We start from the raw sequence: 22178 nt of genomic DNA on the forward strand, positions 1-22178 counted from the left end.
GGACTCGTTCTTGTGGTTGTACAATCCAGTGCATCGCATAATAGGAGTAAACATTTCCAGATTGTTGCTAAGGCTTTACAAACCACTGATAGCTGGGGAGCGGAGCGTCAGCACAGACTCTGCGTTTCACATCAAACATCAAAATATTCTTTAAAGTTTGCTCAAGGTCAAAAGGAGAAATTAAAATGAACATAAAAATCTCAGGTGCCTGAAATCTGATATATGAAGAGAAAATACCCGGCTGGTCAGGCAAGACCAGGCAAGAAGGAGAAGCAGTTAACGTGCTAGGTCCAAGATCGGGGTAGAGGCAAGGTCAGTTAAGTTTAGACATATAGTACAGTAACAACCCCTTCTGGCCAATAAGCCCGTGCCGCCCACATACACCCAATGAACCTAGAAATGTAAGGCTCATGGAGGGTGGCAGGAAACCCACACAGACCTGGGAAGAACGTACAAACACCTTACACACAGCGCAGGATTTGAACCTGGGGCGTTGGCGCTGCACTGGCATTGCACAGACTGCTACGGTAACCGTGCCCCCCTCTGTGGTAACTGTGCCGCCCTCTACGGAAACCCTGCTGCCCTCCACGGTAAGTGTGCTGCCCTCTAAGGTAACCGTGACCTCTCTATGGTAACCGTGCTGCCCTCTATGGTAACCCTGTGTCCCCCACAGTAAATGTGCAGCCCTCCATGGTAACCGTGACCCCTCTATGGTAACCGTGCTGCCCTCTATGGTAACCCTGTGTCCCCCACAGTAAACGTGCAGCCCTCCATGGTAACCGTGACCCCTCTATGGTATCCGTGCTGCCCTCTACGGTAACCCTGCTGCCACACATGGTAAACGTGCTGCCCTCCATGGTAACCCTGACCCCTCTATGATAACCATGCTGCCCTCTATGGTAACCCTATTGCCCTCCACGGTAAACTTGCTGCCTCTACGGTAACCGTGATCCCTCTATGGTAACTGTGCTGCCCTCTACGGTAACCCTGCTGCCACCCACAGTAAACGTGCTGCCCTCTACAGTAACCCTGACACCTCTATGGTAACCATACTGCCCTCCACGGTAAACTTGCTGCCCTCTACAGTAACTGTGATCCCTCTATGGTAACCGTGTCCCCTCTACGGTAACCGTGACCCCCTCCACTGTAACTGTGTCACCTTCTATGGTAACCATGTTCCTCTCCATGGTGACTGTGCCCCCCTCTACGGTAACTGTGCACCCCTCTACGGTAACCATGCCGACCCCCCATGGTAACTGTGCCCCCCTCCACGGTAACCGTGCTACTCTCTACGGTAACAGTGCTGCCCTCTATGGTAACCATGCTGCCCTCTACGGTAACCATGCCGCCCCCCCATGGTAACTGTGCCCCCCTCCACGGTAACTGTGCTACTCTCTACGGTAACCATGACCCCTCCTCGGTAACTGTGCATCCTTCTACAGTAACCTGTTCGGGCAGCAAAGAGGGAAAGCTCGCTTGGTAGCAGCACTAGCCGGTTCTGCTCCCACCCTTTCCGCCAGCCCGTAATTCAGATGCAAAACACGAGGAAAACATTGGGCGGATAAAGAGGCATAATTGCCTGTGAACTCACCATGTGGCGTGCATTGCCCTCCTCACTTTCCCTGCCTCTTGAGCCAATGACTTTTCTCTGTGTATCACTTTCGATGGCGGGTCATCAGAACGTTTACCATCTCTCCTTCCACCGTCCGGCTACCTTACAGAGGTGCCGGAGTAGATAAGATGAATGGTCCTCATCTTTCCCAGGGAAGAAGATGGCACAAATTTCGGGAGAGAGGGAGGTATTTGATAGGGATCCAAGGGGCATCTTTCTTGCCAAGAGAGTGGTGGATGTGTGAACATAGAACATTCCAGGCCCTTCAGCCTACGATGTTGTGTGGACCTATATAACCCTGATCAACAAACTAGGCCTTCCCTTCCAGACACCAGTAAACCTCTATTTTTCTTGAATCCATGTGCCTGTTATAGAATCATAGAACAATTAAAGCACAGAAACAGGCCCTTCAGCCCTTCTAGTCTGTGCCCAACCATTTTTTTCCTAGTTCCACTGACCTGCATCTAGTCCATTCCCCTCCCATCCACGTACCTGTCCAAATTCTTCTTAAATGTTAAAATTGAGTCCTCATTCACCACTTCAGCTGGCAGTTCATTCCACACTCCCACCACTCACTTTGTGAAGAAGTTCCCCCTAAACTTTTCCCCATTCACCCTTAACCCATGCCCTCTGGTCTGTATCTCACCCACCCACAGTGCAAAAGTCATATCTACATTTACTCTGTCTATCCCCCTCATCATTTTAGATACCTCTATCAAATCTCCCCTCATTTTCTACGCTCCAGGGAATAAAGTCCTAACCTTATTTAACCTTTCCCTGTATCTCAATTCCTGAAGTCCCGGCAACATCCTAGTGAATCTTCTCTGCACTCTTTCCATCTTATTGATATCTTTCCTGTAGTTCGGTGACCAAAGCAGCACACAATTCTCCAAATTTGGCCTCATCCAATGTCTTACACAACTTTAACATAACATCCCAACTCCTGTACTCAATACTTTGATTTATGAAGGCCAATATGCCAAGAGCTCTCTTTACGACCCTGTCCACCTGTGACGCCACTTTCAGTGAATTATGTACTTACAGGTCCTTCTGTTTTTCCGCACTCAGGGCCCAACCATTCAGCGTGTATGTCCTTTCTTGGCTTGTCCTTCCAAAATACAGCACCCCACACTTGTCTGCATTAAATTCCATCTGCTATTTTACAGCCCATTTTTCCAACTGGTCCAGATCCCTCTGTAAGCTTTAAAAACCTTCCTCGTTGTCCACAACACCTCCAATCTTAGTGTCATCTGCAAACTTGCTGATCCAATTTACCACATTATCATCCAGAGCATTGATTTGGACAACAAACAGCAGTAACTGGAGGAAAGTTTTGTGGGGAGTTGTATTTTAGGGCAGAGATTCTAGTGTGACATCGATGCTGACTTGGATCTGGAGCTCGGGTTGCCGATTGCTGGAGCGCTGGAGGTGAATCCACGGGCTCTCGGCGACTCTGAGGGGACTCTCTGTGGGTTCTCTTTCTCTGACCATTAGGGACGCCGGGCAACTTCTGCTGATGGCAAATCTTTACGGCAGACTGAAGCAAATTTTATGTAATAGTACTACGTATTTTACCACATGACAATAAAGGATTCTTGAATATTGATACATAGAACCGGTGTCAGATCCTCCAGAAACAAAATAGGCAAAGTGTGTGTGTGTGTGTGTGTGTGTGAGTGTGTGTGAGAGAGAGAGAGAGCACGAGAGAGAGAGAGAGAGAGAGAGAGAGAGAGAGTGCGTGCAAGAGAGATAGAGTGAGAGCACGAGAGATAGAATGAGAGAGAGATAGAGAGAGTGAGAGCAGGAGAGAGCGCAAGACAGATAGGGAGAGAGAGAGATAGAGAGAATGAGAGCGCAAGAGAGTGCGAGAAAGAGATAGAGTGAGAACATGAGAGAGAGTGATAATGAGAACGTGAGGGAGCACGGGAGATAGTGAGAGCACAAGAGAGATAGAGAGAGTGAAAGCGCGAGAGAGTGATAGTGAGAACGCAAGAGTGCAAGAGAGTGAGAGCGCGAGAGAGAGTGAGAGAGTGAGAGCACAAGAGAGAGGGTGAGAGTGCGAGAGAGTGAGAGCGCGAGAGCGCAAGTCTACACGAGCAAGCAACTGGAAGCAAATGTAAAGTGAGAGAGAATGCACCAAAACAGCAAGGAAGGGGGGTGAGTGGGGGATTGATATGAGAGACATGACAGAGAGGTAGTATCACCCTCCTCCACACATCAATAACTGTAGAGGACAGTTCCTAGAAGTCCACTTAACTTGTGACCTATCGTGGTCATGCTAAGACCACGCACAGCATCAGAAGTAGGCCATTCAGCGCATCGAGTCTGGCCTGCCATTCAACCATGAGCTACTCCATTCTCCCCATTCAGCCCCATTGCCCGGCCTCCTCCCCATAACTTTTGATGCCCTGGCTCATCAAGAACCGATCAATTTCTACCTTAAATACACCCAGTGACCCGGCCTCCACACCCGCCTGTGGCCACATATTCCACAGATTCATCGCCCTCTGGCTGAAGAAATTCCTCCACATCTCTGTTCTGAGCGGATCCCCTTCAATCCTGAAGTTGTGCCCCCTACGTCGACTCTGTCCATGCCTTTCAACACTAAACACATATCCTCACTTGTCAGCAGGGCCTGAGCCAGAATGATGTTGGAGAAAGGGCATTAGGGTAACCCATCCAACACTTGTAAACTCGCTCGGCTTGGGGGGTGGGGGGGTTTGCTGGCGATGGCCTGCTTGCTGAGAGGACGCAGACCATTTCCATCCCTCTGACGTAACAGCCGAAAGCACTGCATTTATTGCGTGAAGAGTCACTAGTGTGTGTCAAACTGGGCGCTCGTGGTGTTTACACACACTAGTGATGCGGGCGATGGCTGCTAGCACATGGGGGCCACAGCACGTTGCAAGGAGGGGCCATGCCCATGAATGTCACCCCCTTGGCACCGACCAAGGCTACCGACCACCGTCATGCCAACCTTCTCCAGGAGCTCTATCCAGAGCATCCTGTCCAGTTGCATCACAGTGTGGGAACAGTCGCTGCAGAGAAATGGATCGGAGGTCAATCCACAGGGCCATAAGAGCAGCAGAGAGAATCACTGGAGTCTCCCTCCCGACTTTGACATGATCTACCGGGAACATTGCCTGAAGAGGGTGTGCAAAATCATTGAGAACCTCTTCCTCACCCCGCACAGCATCTTCCAGCTGCTCTTATCGGGGAAGAGATACAGGAGTATCAGAGCCAGCACCACCAGGCTGAGGAACAGCTTCTTCCCATGGGCAGTGAGAATAATGAACCACCAAAGGAACTGCTCGCACTGACTCTCCGAGACTCTCATATTCACAAAACAATATTTATTTATTTGTATCTGTGAATACTTGTCCTGCGTGTGTATTGTCTGTCTGTACATGTGTTGTGTCTGGGTGTGTGTCTGCGTGTTTTGCACCGAGGACGGGTGTCTCATCGGGTTGTACTTGTGCCATCAGGCAACAATAAACTTGAGCTCGACTTGAGGAGTGTTGGAATAATCGTTGAGGGAAGTGAAGTAAAACAGGTGTGGAGGAAAAAAATTGAGGGAGTGAGTGAAAGAGAGAGTGAGATGGTGAAAGTGAGTGTGTGAAAAGGACTGTTCTCCAAGCCAACATGCTATTCCCGTTGCCTTGGAGACAACATCAAAGTCCAGTAATAACAAATTAGCTTCCCAGCGAAGGCCATCGAGTGCCAAATGAGAAATGAAGTACATTTCGGTCTGATTCCCTCTCACGCAACACTTTAAACAACAATTTCCACAGCGCAGGGGCTCTAAATTTATGATTCTCTTCAAATGCTGAACTGGCAAATCGAGAACGAAGATTACATTTTAACCCCAGCCGTGCCAGGACGAACAAGAATCTCTCCAAACCCATCTTGCCATCTCAGTCCTGTTCCCCTCCTTCACCCGCCCCCCCCTTGAACTGCGGTGGAAGAGTTTGTCCGAGAATGACCACCCATCGCAGTTTAAGCCCAGAGTTGGAGTCACAGTAATGCAGCAAAAAATCCCAGGATCTGGAATTAAAGCAACCGGTAGCCTCTAGCAACCAGCAGAGAAATCGGGGAAAATGAATTTGAAAAAAATTATATAATAGGTTAAAAAAGATTTAAAATTGTAAAAGTAAAATTGAAGTAACACATAAAATCTTTGGTGAAGATGGGAGGAAATATTCAGCCAGTGGAGAGCCTTGGTCGGGCTCTGTTCATAGCAGCTGTTTGAATAAAGTTGTGCGAATGGCGTCACCCAGGATGACAAGCTAGTCAATACCGCTCGCCGCTGGGGCGACTCCCTTCAAGTGTCTCCTTATCCCTGCTGAGTAAGAGTCACCCTGGTCAGAGGCTTTATCTGTGATCTTGGGGGAGGGGGGTTTAATTATCTGTAATGCTATTGTTTGTCTTTCGGACGGCTCTGTGGAAGGGGAGGAACCTGCAGATGCAGCGACGGTTAAATGTTTCCAAAGAATGTGACTGGAAAATAAAGTAAGACACTTTAAGGTTTATATATTCATGCAAATGAAGTTTGTTCAGTTTATGTACAGTCTAGGAACAGTCAGGGGAACACGACCCAGTCGAAGGCTCAGTAGTGGAGAGGGTCAAGAACTTCAAATTCTTGGGTGTCAACATCTCCAAGGATCTGTCCTGAAGGCCAGCGGCTATACTCTGGGAGAAGTTTGAGAGATTCGGTTTGTCACCAAAGACTCTCGCAAACTTCTACAGGTGGAGAGCATGCTGGCCGATTGCATCACTGCCTGGTACGGAGGCGCCAACTCTCAGGACAAGAATAAATTCCAGAGGGCTGTTAACTCGGCCTACAACATCACAGGCGCCAGACTTCACTCCATCGAAGACATTGACATGAGGCGGTGTCTTAAAAAAATCAGTCTCTATTCTCAAAGACCCCCACCACCCAGGCCAGGCCCTCTTCACTCTACTACCATCGGGGGGGTGGGGGGCGGGGGGGAATGGTTCAGGAGCCTGAAGACGAGCACGAGGATGACTTCTTCCCCTCTGCCACCAGATTCCTGAATGATCAATAAACCACAGACACCTTACATTTCATGCACTATTAATTTTACTTTTTATAGTAATGTTGTAAGATGGTTTATAATATGAATGTCTGCCCTGTGATGCTGAACACTTGTTCATGACAATAATTCTGTTTCTTTAAACTGTTTATTCTTAACGTAGGTGTATTAGTTCGGCATTGTAAGAGTAAGTCTCAAGCAACTGGAAAATACACTTATCCGGCACCTACCAATCCCCCATAGGTGCCAGATACTGAGGGTTTTACTGTACAAATTTCTATAGGGAGCAGAATCTACAGGCTGCTCCCATTCCCCATCCACCAATCCCACCCTCTCCCTGACAACCTCCCTGTTGCCTGGGCAACATTCACCCTGCCTCACATTCACCTGGGCAAACTCCGAGCCACTGTCACAACTACCCAGATCCACCACTTATTCCCTTCCACGAGGCGAGGAACCCACACAGGCTGCGGCCCACTGGAGGCCGGCTTCAGACTGGCTGTAGGGGCACCCAGGTACCAGGATGCAAGGGGGCGTTGAGGGTTGCATTGGAGGTTCGTATCGGCAGTGCGGGAACTCTGCGTGGCTGTGGGAGCACTGGAGGTGAATCCACGGACACTCTGTGACTCTGAGGGTGGGGTGTGGGGGGGGAACCCTCTTTTGCTTCTCTCTCTCTCTCTGATGTAAGGGGCACCAGGCAAATTCTGCTGATGGTGAATCTTTGCTTTACAGATCAGATCAGATTCAGATGAATTGTCCTATTGCAACTCGACAAATCTCTGGTGAAACCATTCTTAGAGTATCGTGTTCAGTTCTGGTCACCTCATTACAGGAAGGATGTGGAATCCGTGGAGAGGGGGCAGAGGAGACTCACCAGAGGAGACTGGCCTGGATCGGAAAATATGTTGAATGAGGCAGGGTGAGCAGAGCTGGGACTTTTCTCATTGGAGCAAAGAAGGATGAGAGGAGACTTCATAGGGGTCTACAAGATTCTGAGAGGGATAGATAGGGTGGACGGCCAGTGCCTGTTTCCCAGGGCGGGAATAGCAAACACCAGAGGATGTGTACAAAGTGAAGGGAGGAAAGTTTAGGGGAGACATCAGGAGTAAATGTTTCTCACGGAGTTGTGGGGGCCTGGAATGGGGTGTGGGTGGAGGTTGGAACATTAGGGACATTTAAAAGATTCTTACAATGAAGGAAAAATGTAGGGCTATGAGGTAGGGAGGGGTTTTTTTTCGTAGGAATATATAGGTCGGCACAACATCCGGGACCCAAGGGCCTGCTCTGTCCTGTAACGTTTCGTGTTTCCCCCAAGACATCCAGTCTCTCGATCTCCCCCCCGGCAATTGCAGACTTGCCTTCACCTGCCCGGACCGCAAGAAGCCACTGGATTAAGGGTATGGTGATAGGTGCCCAGTGAATGTCTGGGGAAAGGGCCAGGATGGAATGGACCTGGCCAGCTTGTTGCAGTAGAGACAGGGCACAGACCCCACGCCCTGTACCATTAGCTCTTTAGCTGAGCTTTTGGACACCTGCAAATATATCTTCCACAAGACTCCTTGTCAACTTTAGTTTGAGAGCATTGCTGTGAAAACCACTGGGATGGCCTGCCGAATTATCAATGCATTAAAAATAGAAGCGAGCATTACTCAAGAGACAGGGGACCTTGGTTTAACATTTCCTGAGGGCAGCAGGGTACACGTCCAAGAGGGCAAAGAGCTTGCCTGGTATCTTCCAGCCCAGCATGGGGAGGTCACGATTTGACATTACGGTGGGAAGAGAAAATAGGGGAGAGGCAGGAGTCTCGCATCCGGGGGGGGAGGGGGGAATTAGATGACCAAATTTTCCATTTCCACATCTCCCCGAAACCTCTTGGTCTTTCAGCACTGAGTGAGGGAACGCTGTTGCCTGGCATGTTCCGGGGAGCGTGCTGAGGCTCAGTGCGGACAACGCTGCGGGGAAGGACCACAGTCTAGAGTCCTCCTGCTATCAGGTTTTGAGGGGGCTGAGACCAAGGGGAAGCCCCTCATTCAACAGTGAGGTGGAGGGAGGGAGTGTTATCTATCTGGTGTGAGAGGCTTCTTCAATAACTTAAGAGACGCAAGATTCAGATAACAGAAGAGATTTTACTTACTGATACCTTCCACCATCCCAGGAAACTGTTCACACACATATACATATACATACGCCCCATAGTGGTGCACTGCAGTGGGAAGGGTGTATTCTTACACGGTTACAAAATAGTTCACATGATCCTGACTACGTAACAGGGAGTAACGACAAGTGGCCGATTACTCCAAGTAGAAAATGAATGTACAGGTAGATTGTGGAAGCTGTGGAGAGGGTGCATAGCTTCTAATCCAGGCAACATCCTGGTGCTGTAGGTCTCTGAGGGGGGCGCTGGAACAAAGTGAGGGGAGGGAAGTTCAGGGCTACGCTGCAGTTGCCTGGAATGCCTTGCCAGGCGTGGTGGTGGAGGCTGGAACATCAGAGGCGTTTAAGAGACACATGAATGAAAGTAAAATAGAGGGTTATGAGGTACGAAGGGTTTAGATTTTTTTGGTATGAATATACATTGTGGGCTGAAGGGCCTGTACTGTGCTGTCATGCTCCACATTCTAATGTTGTGCTGGAAGTGTACTAATACGTCACTAAGGGTGTGAAGGCTCTGTGAACGGTTTTCCTTTTGCAAATAATTAAGTGCAAATTTGGATTTTTAAAAAATCCAGGTTCAGACATCTGGGGGTCAAGTCAGTGCCTTCAGCGAGAGGCAGAGAGCCATATTGCAGAAAGGGAAGACCCAGATATCTTTACTCACTCCCCCTGCCTGTCTTTGGAAGGGAGAGATATCAGGCTGCAGGAAAAAGGCAAACATTTCTCCACAGGGCAGACGACAACGCGCGCACGTGTCTGTGTGTAAGAATGGGAGGGGGGGGGTTGTGAATGGGTGTATGTGTGTGTGAGAGAGAGAGAGAGAGAGAATGGGTGTGAGTGTGTGAATGGGGTGTGTGTGAATGGGGGTGTGTGTGAATGGGGGTGTGTGTGAGAGAGAGAGAATGGGTGAGTGTGTGTGAATGGGGGTGTGTGAATAGGGGGTGTATGAATTGGGGTGTGTGTGTGTAAATGGGTGTTTGTGAGAGCGAGAAAAAATGTGTGTGAATGGGTGTGCATGTTTGTGAATAGGTGTGTATGTGTGTGTGTGAATGGGAGGTGTGTGTGAATGGGAGGTGTGGGTGTGTATGAATGGGTGTGGGTGTGTGAATGGGTGTGTGTGTGAGTGGGTGTGTGTGTGAATGGGGTGTGTGTGTGAATGGTTGTGTGTGTGTGAGTAGGTGTGTGTGTGTGAATGGGTGTGTATGTGAATGGGGTGTGTGTGTGAATGGGGGGAGTGTGTGAATGGGAGGTGTGGGTGTGTATGAATGGGTGTGGGTGTGTGAATGGGTGTGTGTGTGAGTGGGTGTGTGTGTGAATGGGGTGTGTGTGTGAATGGTTGTGTGTGTGTGAGTAGGTGTGTGTGTGTGAATGGGTGTGTATGTGAATGGGGTGTGTGTGTGAATGGGGGGAGTGTGTATGTATATGGTGTGTGTGTGTTTGTGTGTCAGTGTCACCAGGACTTGTCCATTGAGCTGCAGCCAAAGGAACTCCTGCCCCGCACACTCAGAGGGACCTTCAGCAGGGATTTCAGGCCATTGGCTGTTATTGCCAGGTCTTCAAGTTGTGGGTATAAAGGGATCCTATTCTGGTCAAGCAGTAGTGGTGTTCCACGGGGCTCGGTGTTGGGGCCATTTCGCTTTACAATGTAGGTTTAACGATTTAGATTGCGGAATATGTGACTTTGTGGCTGAAGTCTGCAGATGATACAAAGATAGGTGGAGGGGCAGGTAGGGAGGAGGAATTGGAGGGGCTGCAGGGAGACTGAGATAGATGAGGAGAACGGGCAGAGGTGGCCAATGAAATCCAATGTTGGAAAGTGTTCGGCCAAGCACTTTGGTAGAAGGAATAAAAGACCAGACTATTACTTGGATGGGGAGATAATTCTAAATTCCGAGGTGCAGAGGGATTTGGGAGTCCCCTAAAAATTGGCCTCCAGGTTGAGTCGGTGGTGAAGAAGGGGAAGGCGATTTGGCGTCCGTATGTAAAGGGATAGGATACAAGAGCAGGGATGTGATGTTGAGGCTTTATAAGGCACTGGTGAGGCCTCACGTGGAGAACAGGGGACAGTTTTGGGCTCCTTATTTAAGAAAGGATGTGCTGGCATTGGAGAGGGTTCAGAGAAGATTCACAAGAATGATTTGTGGCAAGAAGGGATTTAGCATATCAGGAACTCCTTGGAATTCTGAAGCACAGAAGCATTTCTAATGTTCAAAGGCCTGGACAGAGTCAATGTGGAAAGGTTGTTTCCTGTAGTGGGAGAGTCCAAGACAAGAGGGCACAACTCAAGGATTGAAGGGCGCCTGCTTGGAACAGAGAAGCAGAGGAATTTCCAGTGAGTGGAGAACCTCTGGAATTTGCTGCCATGGAGGCTGGGTCATTGGGTGTATTTAAGGCAGAGATTGATAGGTTTCAGGGCATCAAGGATTATGGGGAGAAGGGGGCCGAGTGGGAGAATGGATTAGCTCATGATGGAATGGCAGAGCGGACTCGATGGGCTGAATGGCCTATATCGTGAGGGTCATCTCAGAGACGGGCAATCAGAAAGCTATGACGCCACGTGTAAAGCGTTCAGTTTGTTCCTTTTCATGCAAGCTCATCCCTGGTGTGTACGGCAGGAGGTCACACCTCCACTCCAGTGGCCCACCTACTCTTGCACAGACTTCCCTCCCATTCCCTCCAGGTACCCCCCCACCCACCTCCCAATCCCAAGGCCAATCAGCTGGGGAAACTTCTCTCTGAACGCCATCAAGTTTAACATCATCCGATTGTACAAGTACAACCCGATGAAACAGTGCAGTGTCCTCCGGTCTTCAGTGTAAAACACGCAGACACACACACAGACAAACAATACACATGCAGGACAAGTGTTCATCCATACAGATAAATAAATATTGTTTCATGAATATGAGGGTCTCGGGGGATCAATGTGAGCAGTTCCTTTGGTCGTTCAGCATTCTCACTGCCCGTGGGAAGAAGTCTGGTGGTGCTGGCTCTGATCCTCCTGGATCTCTTCCCCAACAGGAGCAGCTGAAAGATCCTCTGTGTAGGGTGGAAGGGGTCCTTGATGATTTTGTGCGCCCTCTTCGATCTCAGAAGTTCACATTAATGGGGGGGGGGAGGGAGACTCCAGTGATCCTCTCTGCCACACTCATGGTCCTGTGGATCCATTTCTCTGCAGCGACCGTCCCACATGGTGATGCAGCTGGACAGGATGCTCTGGATTGAGCTCTTGTAGAAAGTTGACATGACAGCAGCCGGTAGCCTTGCCCACTTAAGTCTTCTCAGGAAGTGCAATCACGGTTGTGCCTTCCTGACAAGCGAGGAGATGTTGCGTATCCACGATAGGTCACTGGTTCAGTGAACTCCAAGGAACTTGGTTCTCTCTACAACAGAATTGTTGACTTGTAGTGGAGGGTGGGCGCTCCTGGTCCAACTGAAGTCCACGATCATCTCCTTGGCCACGTCGAGACTCGGGTTGACGCTCCCATGCCACATTACGAGGTTCTCCGCCTCCTCTCGGTTGTTACTGAAGAGGCGGACGACTGCAAACTGGATGATGCTGCTGGAGCTGGACCAGGTGAGGTGGCCATGGGCCAGAGGTGTGAACAGAAGTGGGCCAAGGCGTACAGTGCCCCCGAGGGGCTCGGTGAGATGGCTTGTGACCTGGCCAGCCTCTCCATTAGGAAGTCCAGCGTCCATTTGCAGATGGGGGAGTGGGGAGGTGGGTGTTGAGTCCCAGTGGCGCCAGCATCTCCGCCAGGTCCAGGTGCGGGGAAATCCTCCTACCCAAAGCAGCGCTTCACTGAAGAATCCAAGCTGGGCCCCAGAGCAACCGTTGCAGCCGCCAAGTTGATAGTTGTGGTTGTCATGGTAACGTAGTACAGAAAAGCAATCAAGGCTGCGATTTCCATCCTTGTCAAAAGGTAAACAGGGTTCCAGAACGTTTCTCCCCTAGCACTGATTTTTTAAAGACATATTTACAACACTGTGGCAACTCAGATTGAAGACTCTCCCGTTGTAGCTTGAGCTGGGGCCGGGGAAGAGCTTTTGCTGCTGGGTGGAGGCGGGATGGAGAGGGGGTCTTCGAGTCAGGGGTGGAGGCCCTAACTGCTGGGAGTCAGCATCAGCCAGTTCCAAACACAATCCGGGTTCCAGGGCTGGATAATTCGGGGTGGGGTCAGGGGGTTGATGTTCCCAAGGGAGTGGGGAAGGGTGGAGGTCTTGGGGAAGGGTGAGGGTCTTGGGGAAAGGGCGAGAGTCTTGGGGAAAGGGTGAGGGTCTTGGGAAAAGGGTGAGGGTCTTGGGGAAAGGGTGGAGGTCTTGGGGTAGGTGATGAATGGGAGGAGCCAAGGGGAAAGGTGGGGGCTGGAAAAGATGGGGGCTGCAGGGAAGGGTGGGGGCCACGGGGAAGGATAAAGGTCTTGGAGAGAGAAGAGGGCCATAGGGAAAGGATGGGGAATGGTGGGGGCTGTGGGGAAGGATGGGGAATGGTGGGGGCTGTGGGGAAGGCTGGGGAATGGAGGTGGCAAACGGCGGGGGTCTCCGTTCCCACAGGAAGGGTGGGATCAAGGGATGGGATCATTACCCCAACAGGAGTGGAGTTGGGGGGGGGGGGTAAAGCATTTTGCCCAATTACAGGGGGCAGATTCCCAGAGGTGGTGTGTGTGTGCGTGTGAGATCAGGGGGCTAGTTCCGTGGGCAGGTCACCTTGTGGAGAGGGCAGGATCAAGGGGGACCAGTTCCAGTGGATGGAGCGGCTAAGGGGTATGACTGGTGTCTCACGAGTTGTGGAGGGTCACGTGGCCTCTCTGTCTGGAACCTGGTGGACTCCGCTCACCCATTAGTGCCCACCTGACCACTGGGCCCTTTAATCACCCAGTGATTACTTGGGCCGGACCCTCCAGCTTCCTGTACTATAGAGACCACCACGAGGAGCAACTCTTCGGCCCTAAGATGAACCCTGCTCCACTCCAGGTCGCGAACTCTGGACGGCGCTGGAGGAGATGTTGGTCAGGTGTGCACAACATTCTCAGTTGTGATCGGTCTGTATAAACAGTGGCCGGTATTGGGAGTATTAAATCCGACGTGACTAGGTTGTTAACCTGTACACAATTGCTGGGCATTGTTAGTGTTAGGGCCCTAGGGACCACCCCCCACTCCCCGACCTTGCCACCCTGCCCTGTGGCTCCCACCTTTGGAGCAGAGGAAAACATTCATCAAAAATTCAAAAATCAAACTTTGCCTGACAGAAGCCGCCTGCTGACCCCGAGAAAAGTCCGTTAACTCCAAAAAGATCAATAAAATCAGTTCTTTTAAAAAAACCGGTCTCCATACAGAATAACGCAGGAGAAGGGAGAGTCGTTTACTAAAAGGTAAAGCTCCCATGAGCCACGCTGCTCGAGCCGAGCTCTGCTGCAGGAGGCGTACCTCAGACCAGTGCCCGTGTACAAACGTAAGCACTGACCGACAGGAGCCCGAATTGATAGACGGGACCAAGGCCCCGCAGCTGATTGGCAGGTGAACGACTTGATTGGCGGATGGACCCAGGACTTGCAGGAGCCCATATTGATGTGGTTACGTTGGTCAACCAGTGGTTGGTGACCAGCCCCCTTCCCTTCCAGGCCCCAAGGCTTCATCCTACTCAGCTCCTGTTGTGATCCCTTACATGTGTTCTGATAAAGATTACTTCTGAATTCAGCCGGTGTCCAGACTCACTATTTTTATGAACCCACCAAGCTTTTCCCTTCCTGACACAACAGAAGGAATGGGCACGTCTGGGTGGGAGCAGTGCCGAGGACAGGCTGTGTCCCGGCAGCCAAACCATTCTTGGCCGATTTCGGCAAACGCCAACAGGGGCCTATCAAAATCCCTTCCTCAGCCAAAATCAATCAGTCATCTCTCAGTCCGTCTGGGATGGTCGGAGAAGGCCGAGCGCCGTCATGCTGAGCGTTGGCACACCTCCGGGCTGTGGGCTCAGCCTGCTCCTGTCCACGTTACTGACCCACGACTGATCTATGAAGTTTGCAGATGAAGCGACAGTCATTGGTGATGAGTCGCGCTACATAGAGGAGGTGGAGAATCTCGTGACGTGGCACAAGAGTAACAACCTGAGTCTCAACGTGGACAGGACGAAGGAGATGATCATGGGCTTCAGGAGGATCAGGAGCGGCCACCCTCCACTACACATCAACACCTCTGTAGTAGATAGAGAGAAGAGAACCAAGATCCTTGGAGTTCACTTAGTGACCTATTGTGGACACTCAACATCTCCTGAAGTGGGCAAGGCTACTGACCACTATCATGTCAACTTTCTCCAAGAGCTCTATCAAGAGCGTCCTGGCTGGCTGCACCACAGTGCGGTACGGTTGCTGCAGAGAATTGAACTGGAGGTCACGCCACAGGACCAGCAGAGAGGATCACTGGGGTCTCCCTTCGGCGTGATCGACCAGGATTATTGACTGAAGAAGGTGCATAAAATCATTGAGGACCCCTTCCACCCTGCACACAGCATCTTCCGGCTGCTCCCGTTGGGGAAGAGATACAGGAGGATCAGAGCCAGCACCACCAGGCTGAGGAACAGCTTCTTCCCACGGGCAGTGAGAACACTGAACGACCAAAGGACCTGCTCGCACTGACCTTCCGAGAATCTTATATCCGCGAAACAATATTTATTTGTATATCTATGAATACTTGTTCTGCATGTGTACCGTTTGTCTGTGTGTGTGTTATGTCTGTTGTGTGTCTGCATGTTTTGCACCGAGGACCGGAGAACGCTGTTTCGTCGGGTTGTACTTGTATAATCAGACGATGATAAACTGGACTTGACACAAAGTCAGCTTACTCCAGTCCACAGCATCGTAACAGCTGCCGTTTCCCCACGCTGACACCAGACACCAGCTGTAAGTGTTTTGGAACATCAGGTCCTTGAATCAAAAGATAATAGATCAGGAACTTGGCAAGTGGTCTCTCAATCCAGTCAACAAGATTGCAGTATCATTCACTTTCCAACCTGATTGCTCAAATCTCTCAGTCCAATTAAACACAGAGCACTATGGCACAGTGCAGGCCCTTCAGCCCTCGATGTTGTGCTGGCCCATATACACCTACCATAAAAAAAACCCTCCCTACCCCATAACCCTCTCTTTTTCTTTCATCCATGTTTCAGCCTCCATTACCACTCCGGCAAACCCATAACTCTCAGTGTAAAATACACTTACCCTTGACGTCTCCCTGAACTTCCTTCCCTTCATTTTGTGCAGATGTCTTCTGGTGTTGGCTACTCTGGGGAAAAAAGACACTGGTCCAGGCTTCTCAGAATCTTGCAGCCCTCTATCAAGTCTCCTCTCATCCTTCTTCACTCCAAAGAGAAAAGTCCCAGCTCTGCGAACCTTGACATATTTTCCAATCCAGCCCAACATCCTGGTGAATCTCCTCTTCCCTCTCTCCACGGCTTCCACATCCTTCCTGTAATGAGGCGACCACACCCCCAACTCCAGAACCGAACACAGTGCTCCAAGTGCGGCCTCACCAGAGATGTGTAGAGGTGCAACGTGACCTCTCAACTCAATTCCTCCAACTAATGAAGCCCAGTGTTGCCTAATAGCCTGAACACGCCTGAGATTGTCCGATCTCTGAAGCTAAGCAGGCTCAGGCCTGGTCAGAACTCAGAATGGAGACTGACTAGGAGGGCCACCAGATTTCTGTGAGGGGCACTGGACAAGGTGGCAACTCTCTGTCTGCCAAAAGTTCATGAATGTTACACTCTAAATGTAGTATTACATTCTTAACCAACCTGCGCGGCAGCCTTGAGAGGTGGCCCCCGAGGACCCTCTGCTCTTCCACATTGTTGAATATCTAACCATTAATCCTGTACTCAACTTTCCAAAATGCATCACTTCTCTGGATCCACCTCCCACTTTTCCACCCAACGCTGCATCCTGTCCATATACTCTCCACAAGCCCTCCGACCTTCATATCACCTGCATCATGGCAAATGGCTCCAGACTCAAGCTGCGAAGTGTTTCAGGTCCCTGAATCAAGTTAAATAGATCAGGTGCGTGGCACAAGGCTTCCAGTTGGTCCACAAGACCGCAGTCCCATCCCACACACGGTCACTCAAAATCCCCCAGCCGAGATCTCCATCACTGAGTGGAAAGGGGGGCATCTCTCACACCTGCCCAGAGAGTGTTTCACCAGGACGATGTTCTGATGCCAGGGCAGGACACTAGTCGGACACAGGGAGATCCTTCAATGTTTTCATTTCTCAGAACATTTTAATATTTGATCTTTCTCTCCTGTTCCTACTAAGTGAAAATATTTTATTAATGAGATCACAGAAATGAAACTCAATTTATCAAAGAATCAGGACAGTTTTTGTTATCCTTTTAAGTAAAAACCCGACGCTGGAGAAACTCAGCGGGTCACACAGCGAACTTTAAGTAGCAAAGGTAACGATACAGTTTCGGGCCTGAGCCCTTCATCAAGGTGTGAGCAAAATGTCGGCAGGTGCCTGAACAAAATGATGGGGGGGGAGGAGCACGGTCCCACTGGCAGGAGGTCATAGGTGGATAAGGGAGGGAGGGCACAGCAGCAAATAGGGGGAGGAGGGACAGCTCTGTGAATGGGGAGGTAAGGGGGTGGAGAGATGGAGGAAAGGAGACCGAGGGTTGGGGAAGAGGGGGGACCGGGGAGAAACCGGGGAAGCCGATGTCAATGCCGGCCGGTTTGAGAGGGCCCAGGCAGAAAATTAGGTGCTGCTCCTCCTTCATTTGACCAACACGTCACCCTGTCGCCAACGTGGCGACAATGAAGAGATCTGCCAGTCTGCGTCCGGTCGCTCCGGTGTAGAGGAGGCCGCAATGGGAGCACCAGATGCGGTAGCTGACTCCCGCAGATATACAAATGAAGGTGCTGCTTCACTCGGAAGGGTCGTTTGGGGCCCGGAATGGTGGTGAGGAAGGGGGTGTGGGCGACAGGGTAGCTCTTCCTGTGGTCGCAGGGGCTTTTATATGAACTACCCTGTTGAGTTTCCCCAGCGGTGTATGTTTACATCAGTCACTGTTGTGCAGACGTTCCTGTTTTACTTGTTATCCATGTGGGGGGGGGGGGGGGGTGATAGGAACAGATTTTATAGCATTGAGGGTCTGTGGGGAGAGTTGCAATTCGGAACTAATCATCCAATTGGTCGCCCCTCCTGTAGATAATCTGGTGGAACGTCTCATTGCCAGGGCTCCTAAAAAGACACCGGGCCCTGGCCTGGCAGGCGGTGGTTGGAGTCCTCTCAGTCAGATCCTTCCTGTACAACAGAACATCACCCTCCATGCACTTCATCCCCCGAGATGACTGGGGTGGAGTGGAGACAGTCGCCCTCCTCGCTGCTGAATGCAGATTCGCTTTGAGTGCATGGGGAAGGATGCAAGGGGCTGAGAATTTCCTCCGCACCTCTGTTCTAAAGTGACGGCCTTCAATCTTGAAGTTGTGCTCTCTTGTCCTAGACTTTCCCACTGTGGGAAACAAATCCTTCTACACCTACTCTGTCCAAGCCTTTCAACATTCAAAATGTTTCAATGAGATCCCCCCTCATTTTCCTAAATTCCAACAAGTACAGGCCAAGGCGCTCCTCATGTGATAACCCTTTCATTCCCGGAACCATCCTTGTGAATCTCCTCTGAACCCTCTCCAATGTCAGTGCATTCTTTCTTAAATGAGGAACCCAAAACTGCCCACAATACTCCAGGTGACATCCCTGCTCTTATATTCTATTCCCCTAAATTTCCTCGCTTGTCAGGAAGGCACAACAGCGACTGCACTTCCTGGGAAGACTGAGGTGGGCAAGACTACCAGCCGCCATCATATCAACCTTCTCCAAGAACTCTATCCAGAGTGTCCTGGCTGGGCTGCATCACAATGCGGGACGGTTGCTTCAGAGAGGTCAATCCACAGGACCATAAGTGTGGCAGAGAGGATCACTGGGGCCTCCCTCCCCACCATCGGTGTGATCTACTGGAATCATTGCCTGAAGAGGGTATGCAAAATCATTGAGCACCCCTTCGCACTCCACACACAGCATCTTCCAGCTGCTCCCATCGGGGAAGAGATCCAGGAGCATCAGAGCCGGCACCACCAGGCTGTGGAACAGCTTCTTCCCATGGGCAGTGAGAACACTGAACAACCAAAGGACCTGCTCACACTGACCCTCTGAGACCCTCATATTCACGAAACAATATTTATTTATTTGTATGTATGAATACTCGTCCTGCCTGTGTATTGTTTGTCTGTGCATGTGTTATGTCTGGTTGTGTGTGTGTTGAGGACTGGAGGACGCTGTTTTGTCGGGTTGTACTTGTACAATCGGACAACAATAAACTTGACGTACTTCATAGTTCAAATACTGCCACAGAACATTAGAGCTCAGTACGGGCCCTTAGGCCCACATTGTTGTAGTGACCCATATACTCAACAGACCAAACCCTCCCTGCCTCACACGCCATCGACCTTTCTCGCCGCATTTCAACATTGTGGCGCGCCCCCTCCCCCGATAATTTTGCGAGCAGTGTTGATCACTCCTGTCCCCTGACATCATCCCCCGTATGGGTGGATTCTGGGCCGTGTCCGTGATTTCATCCTGACTGGCTGATTTGCCCTGAACACACACAAAGGCTGGAGGTACCCAGCCATCCATGGGAGGTGAAGATAGACATAACCAATGTTTCGGGCCCTCGCCCATCTTCAAGGTCTGTCCAATAAAAAAAATTAAGGGGCGGCCCGGTTGGCATAGCGGTGAGCGCCACGCTTTTACAGCGCCAACCATCGGGTCGGATCCCGCTCTGTCTGTAAGGAATTTGTACGTTCTCCCAGTGTCTACGTGGGTTTTCCCCAGGGGCTCCGGTTTTCTCCCACCCTTCAAAACGTATCGGGGGGGGGGTAGGTCAATAGGGTGTAATTGGGTGGCACTGACTCGTGGGCCGAAATGGCCTGTTACTGTGCTGTATGTCAACATTTTTTTTCATTTAAAAAGCAGCTGGGGAGATGGAAGGAAAGAGCAGGGGGAGGAGCAGAGACCCACAGACCCACAGACGAAAGGGATGTGGGGAGGCAGACAGGAGAGAGGAAGGGTGAGAACTGATATTCGTTGGAATTTAGGAGAATGGGGGGGAAATCTCAAAGAAACATCTCGATTTTTGAAAGGCGTGGTCAGAGTCGATGTAGAAAGGTTGTTCCTAACAGATAGAGAGTCAGGGACAAGAGGGCACAACTTCAGGATTGAAGGGTGTCCGCTTAAAACAGAGATGGGGAGGGATTTCTTCAGCTGGAGGGCGGTGAATCTGCAGAATTTGTTGCCACAGACGGTGGTGTACGCCGGGTCATTGAGTGTATTTAAGGCAGAGATTGATCGGTTCTTGATTAGCCAGGGCATCAAAGGTTATGGGGAGAAGGCCGGGCCGTGGGGCGGATTGGGAGAATGAAGCAGCTCATGATTAATGGTGGGCTGAATGGCCTATTTTTGCTCCTGTGTCTTGGGTGGAGGAGGGTGTTTGAATCTGTGAATGGAGAGCGAGAGGAAAGGAGATGGAGGGGAAAGGGGAGAGAGAGAGAGACAGGACTAGAGGAAGAGGCATCAGGATAGGTAGGGTCTAACGCAAACTGGAGACGTTGATGTTAATGCTATCCGGTCGGATAGGAGATGCGGTTCCTCCAATTTTCCCGTCGTCTCATGCACTACCGGCCTGGTGCGTGCACGTCTGCAGGTGCAGCGTTGGGGGAAACCAGCACGAGGATGAACAGGTTGGGCAGACTCGACGGGCTGAACGGCCCATTCCTACTCTTGTGTACCCATGATGCCCTGTGTGGTGCCGAAGGGTCTGCCCTCCTCTAATTCTGTGTGACAGAATGCGTACCTGGATTTCTCTGGCGTGGTAGGCAATGATGAGTCCAAGCAGGAGAATCGTGGACAGGCTGATAAGGCATTTCAAGGAAAGCGAGCACATGGAACTCTGCAAAAATATAAACATGAGGCCATCAGAAACAGGAGCAGGAGTCGGCTGTTCGGCCTGTCGAGCCTGCTCCCCCGTTCAATGATCTGACGATCGGCTCATCTCCACTGACCTCCACATCCTGTAATTCCCCTACTATGTAAAAATCTATCCAACCTTGTCTTGAATCTATTTACTGAGGTCGCCTCCACCGCTTCAATGGGCAGCGAATTCCACAGATTCGCTCACCCTCTGGGGAAAGCAGTTCCTCCCCATCTTCTGGCTCTTGAGGCAGTGTCCCCTCGTTCTGGTCTCCCCCACACCCATGGGAACCACTTACCAAGGAGGTAAAGATATATTACCGACGTTTCGGACCCCAGCCCTTCTTCAAGGTAGATCCAAAATGCAGGCAGGCATCCGAATAAATACGGGGAGAGAAAAGGGAGAAGGACAGGAAGGGGCGGGGCGGGAGGGATGAATAATTAGCATTGGCTTCTCCGGTTCCCGTGAATCCTCGTCTATCTTCGTCCTTTCCTCTCTCTTTCTCCCCCCTTTTTTCCCTCTGTCTCCATTCACAGAGCCAGAAATCAATTCCTCTCATTGTCTCCTGTTGGGCTGGTCTCCCGTCCTTCCCCCTTGTCTCTCCCTCCAGTGTTTACCCCTGCCTGCTTTTCGCTTGCGTCTTGAGGAAGGGCTCAAGCCCAAATCGTCGCTGATGTATCTTTACCTCCTGTGGACGCTGCAAGTCCCTCCAGCGTTTACCGGGCGTTTTTACCGAAATGTCAGTGATGTACCTTTGCCTCCTCTGGATGCTGTGAGACCGGCTGAGTCCGTGTATTAATAAGCAGAGAGGAGTCTGTGCTTTTTTCTCTCTCTCTCGGTGAAACACGCAAAAGACTGAACTACAATAATGAGCCAGTGGGAAGAAACAGGATGTGCTGGGAGCAGTGATGTGACAAGCCTGGCAATTTTCTGAGAGCCAACAGAGTCGCACATCAACCAGGAAGTTTCATGCAACGGTGGAGGCTAATTAGCAAAAGGCTTTGAAATTATCGATCTACAACTGGCCCCCACTTTGGATAAACACGAGAAGCATTCAATTAACATGTCTCTCCGCTGCCCCGTCCACGTAGCCCAGCCTGGTTAGTCAGACACCTGCCCAGCTTCCCTCACTTACCCCCTCCCCCCCCATCCTCAACCAACAATCAATCTCATGCACAAAATCCCACAGCAGATGGGAGAGATGCAAACCTAAGGACATGAGTTCAGAGTGAAAGGTTTCAAGGGGGCTTCTTCACACAGAGAGTGGTGGGAACATGATTGCGGGCTCAATTTTGGCATTTAAGAAAATATTTGGACAGCTACATGGGGGGGTGGGGAGGGGTA

General features: G+C 50.7%; 1 protein-coding gene across 2 annotated transcripts in view; it reads right to left on the reverse strand.

Annotated features, from left to right (window-relative positions):
• The window catches only part of kcnn3 (potassium intermediate/small conductance calcium-activated channel, subfamily N, member 3), an 84940-nt gene extending 63275 nt beyond the window's left edge, over positions 1 to 21665 (reverse strand). The window contains exons 1-3 of one of the 2 annotated variants that reach the window (XM_069940542.1): positions 21587 to 21665; positions 20718 to 20813; positions 16038 to 16096 (exon numbers count right to left, since the gene is read on the reverse strand). In XM_069940542.1, the coding sequence (XP_069796643.1) occupies positions 16038 to 16096; positions 20718 to 20787 (129 nt within the window). In that variant the 5' untranslated portion in view covers positions 20788 to 20813; positions 21587 to 21665. The remainder of the gene's footprint in view (positions 1 to 16037; positions 16097 to 20717; positions 20814 to 21586) is intronic. The other variant, XM_069940543.1, reaches the window with a different exon arrangement.
• Between the last annotated feature and the right edge of the window lie 513 nt (positions 21666 to 22178).

This window comes from Narcine bancroftii, chromosome 5 (genome assembly GCF_036971445.1).
Source record: "Narcine bancroftii isolate sNarBan1 chromosome 5, sNarBan1.hap1, whole genome shotgun sequence".
Classification (NCBI taxonomy): Eukaryota; Metazoa; Chordata; class Chondrichthyes; order Torpediniformes; family Narcinidae; genus Narcine; species Narcine bancroftii.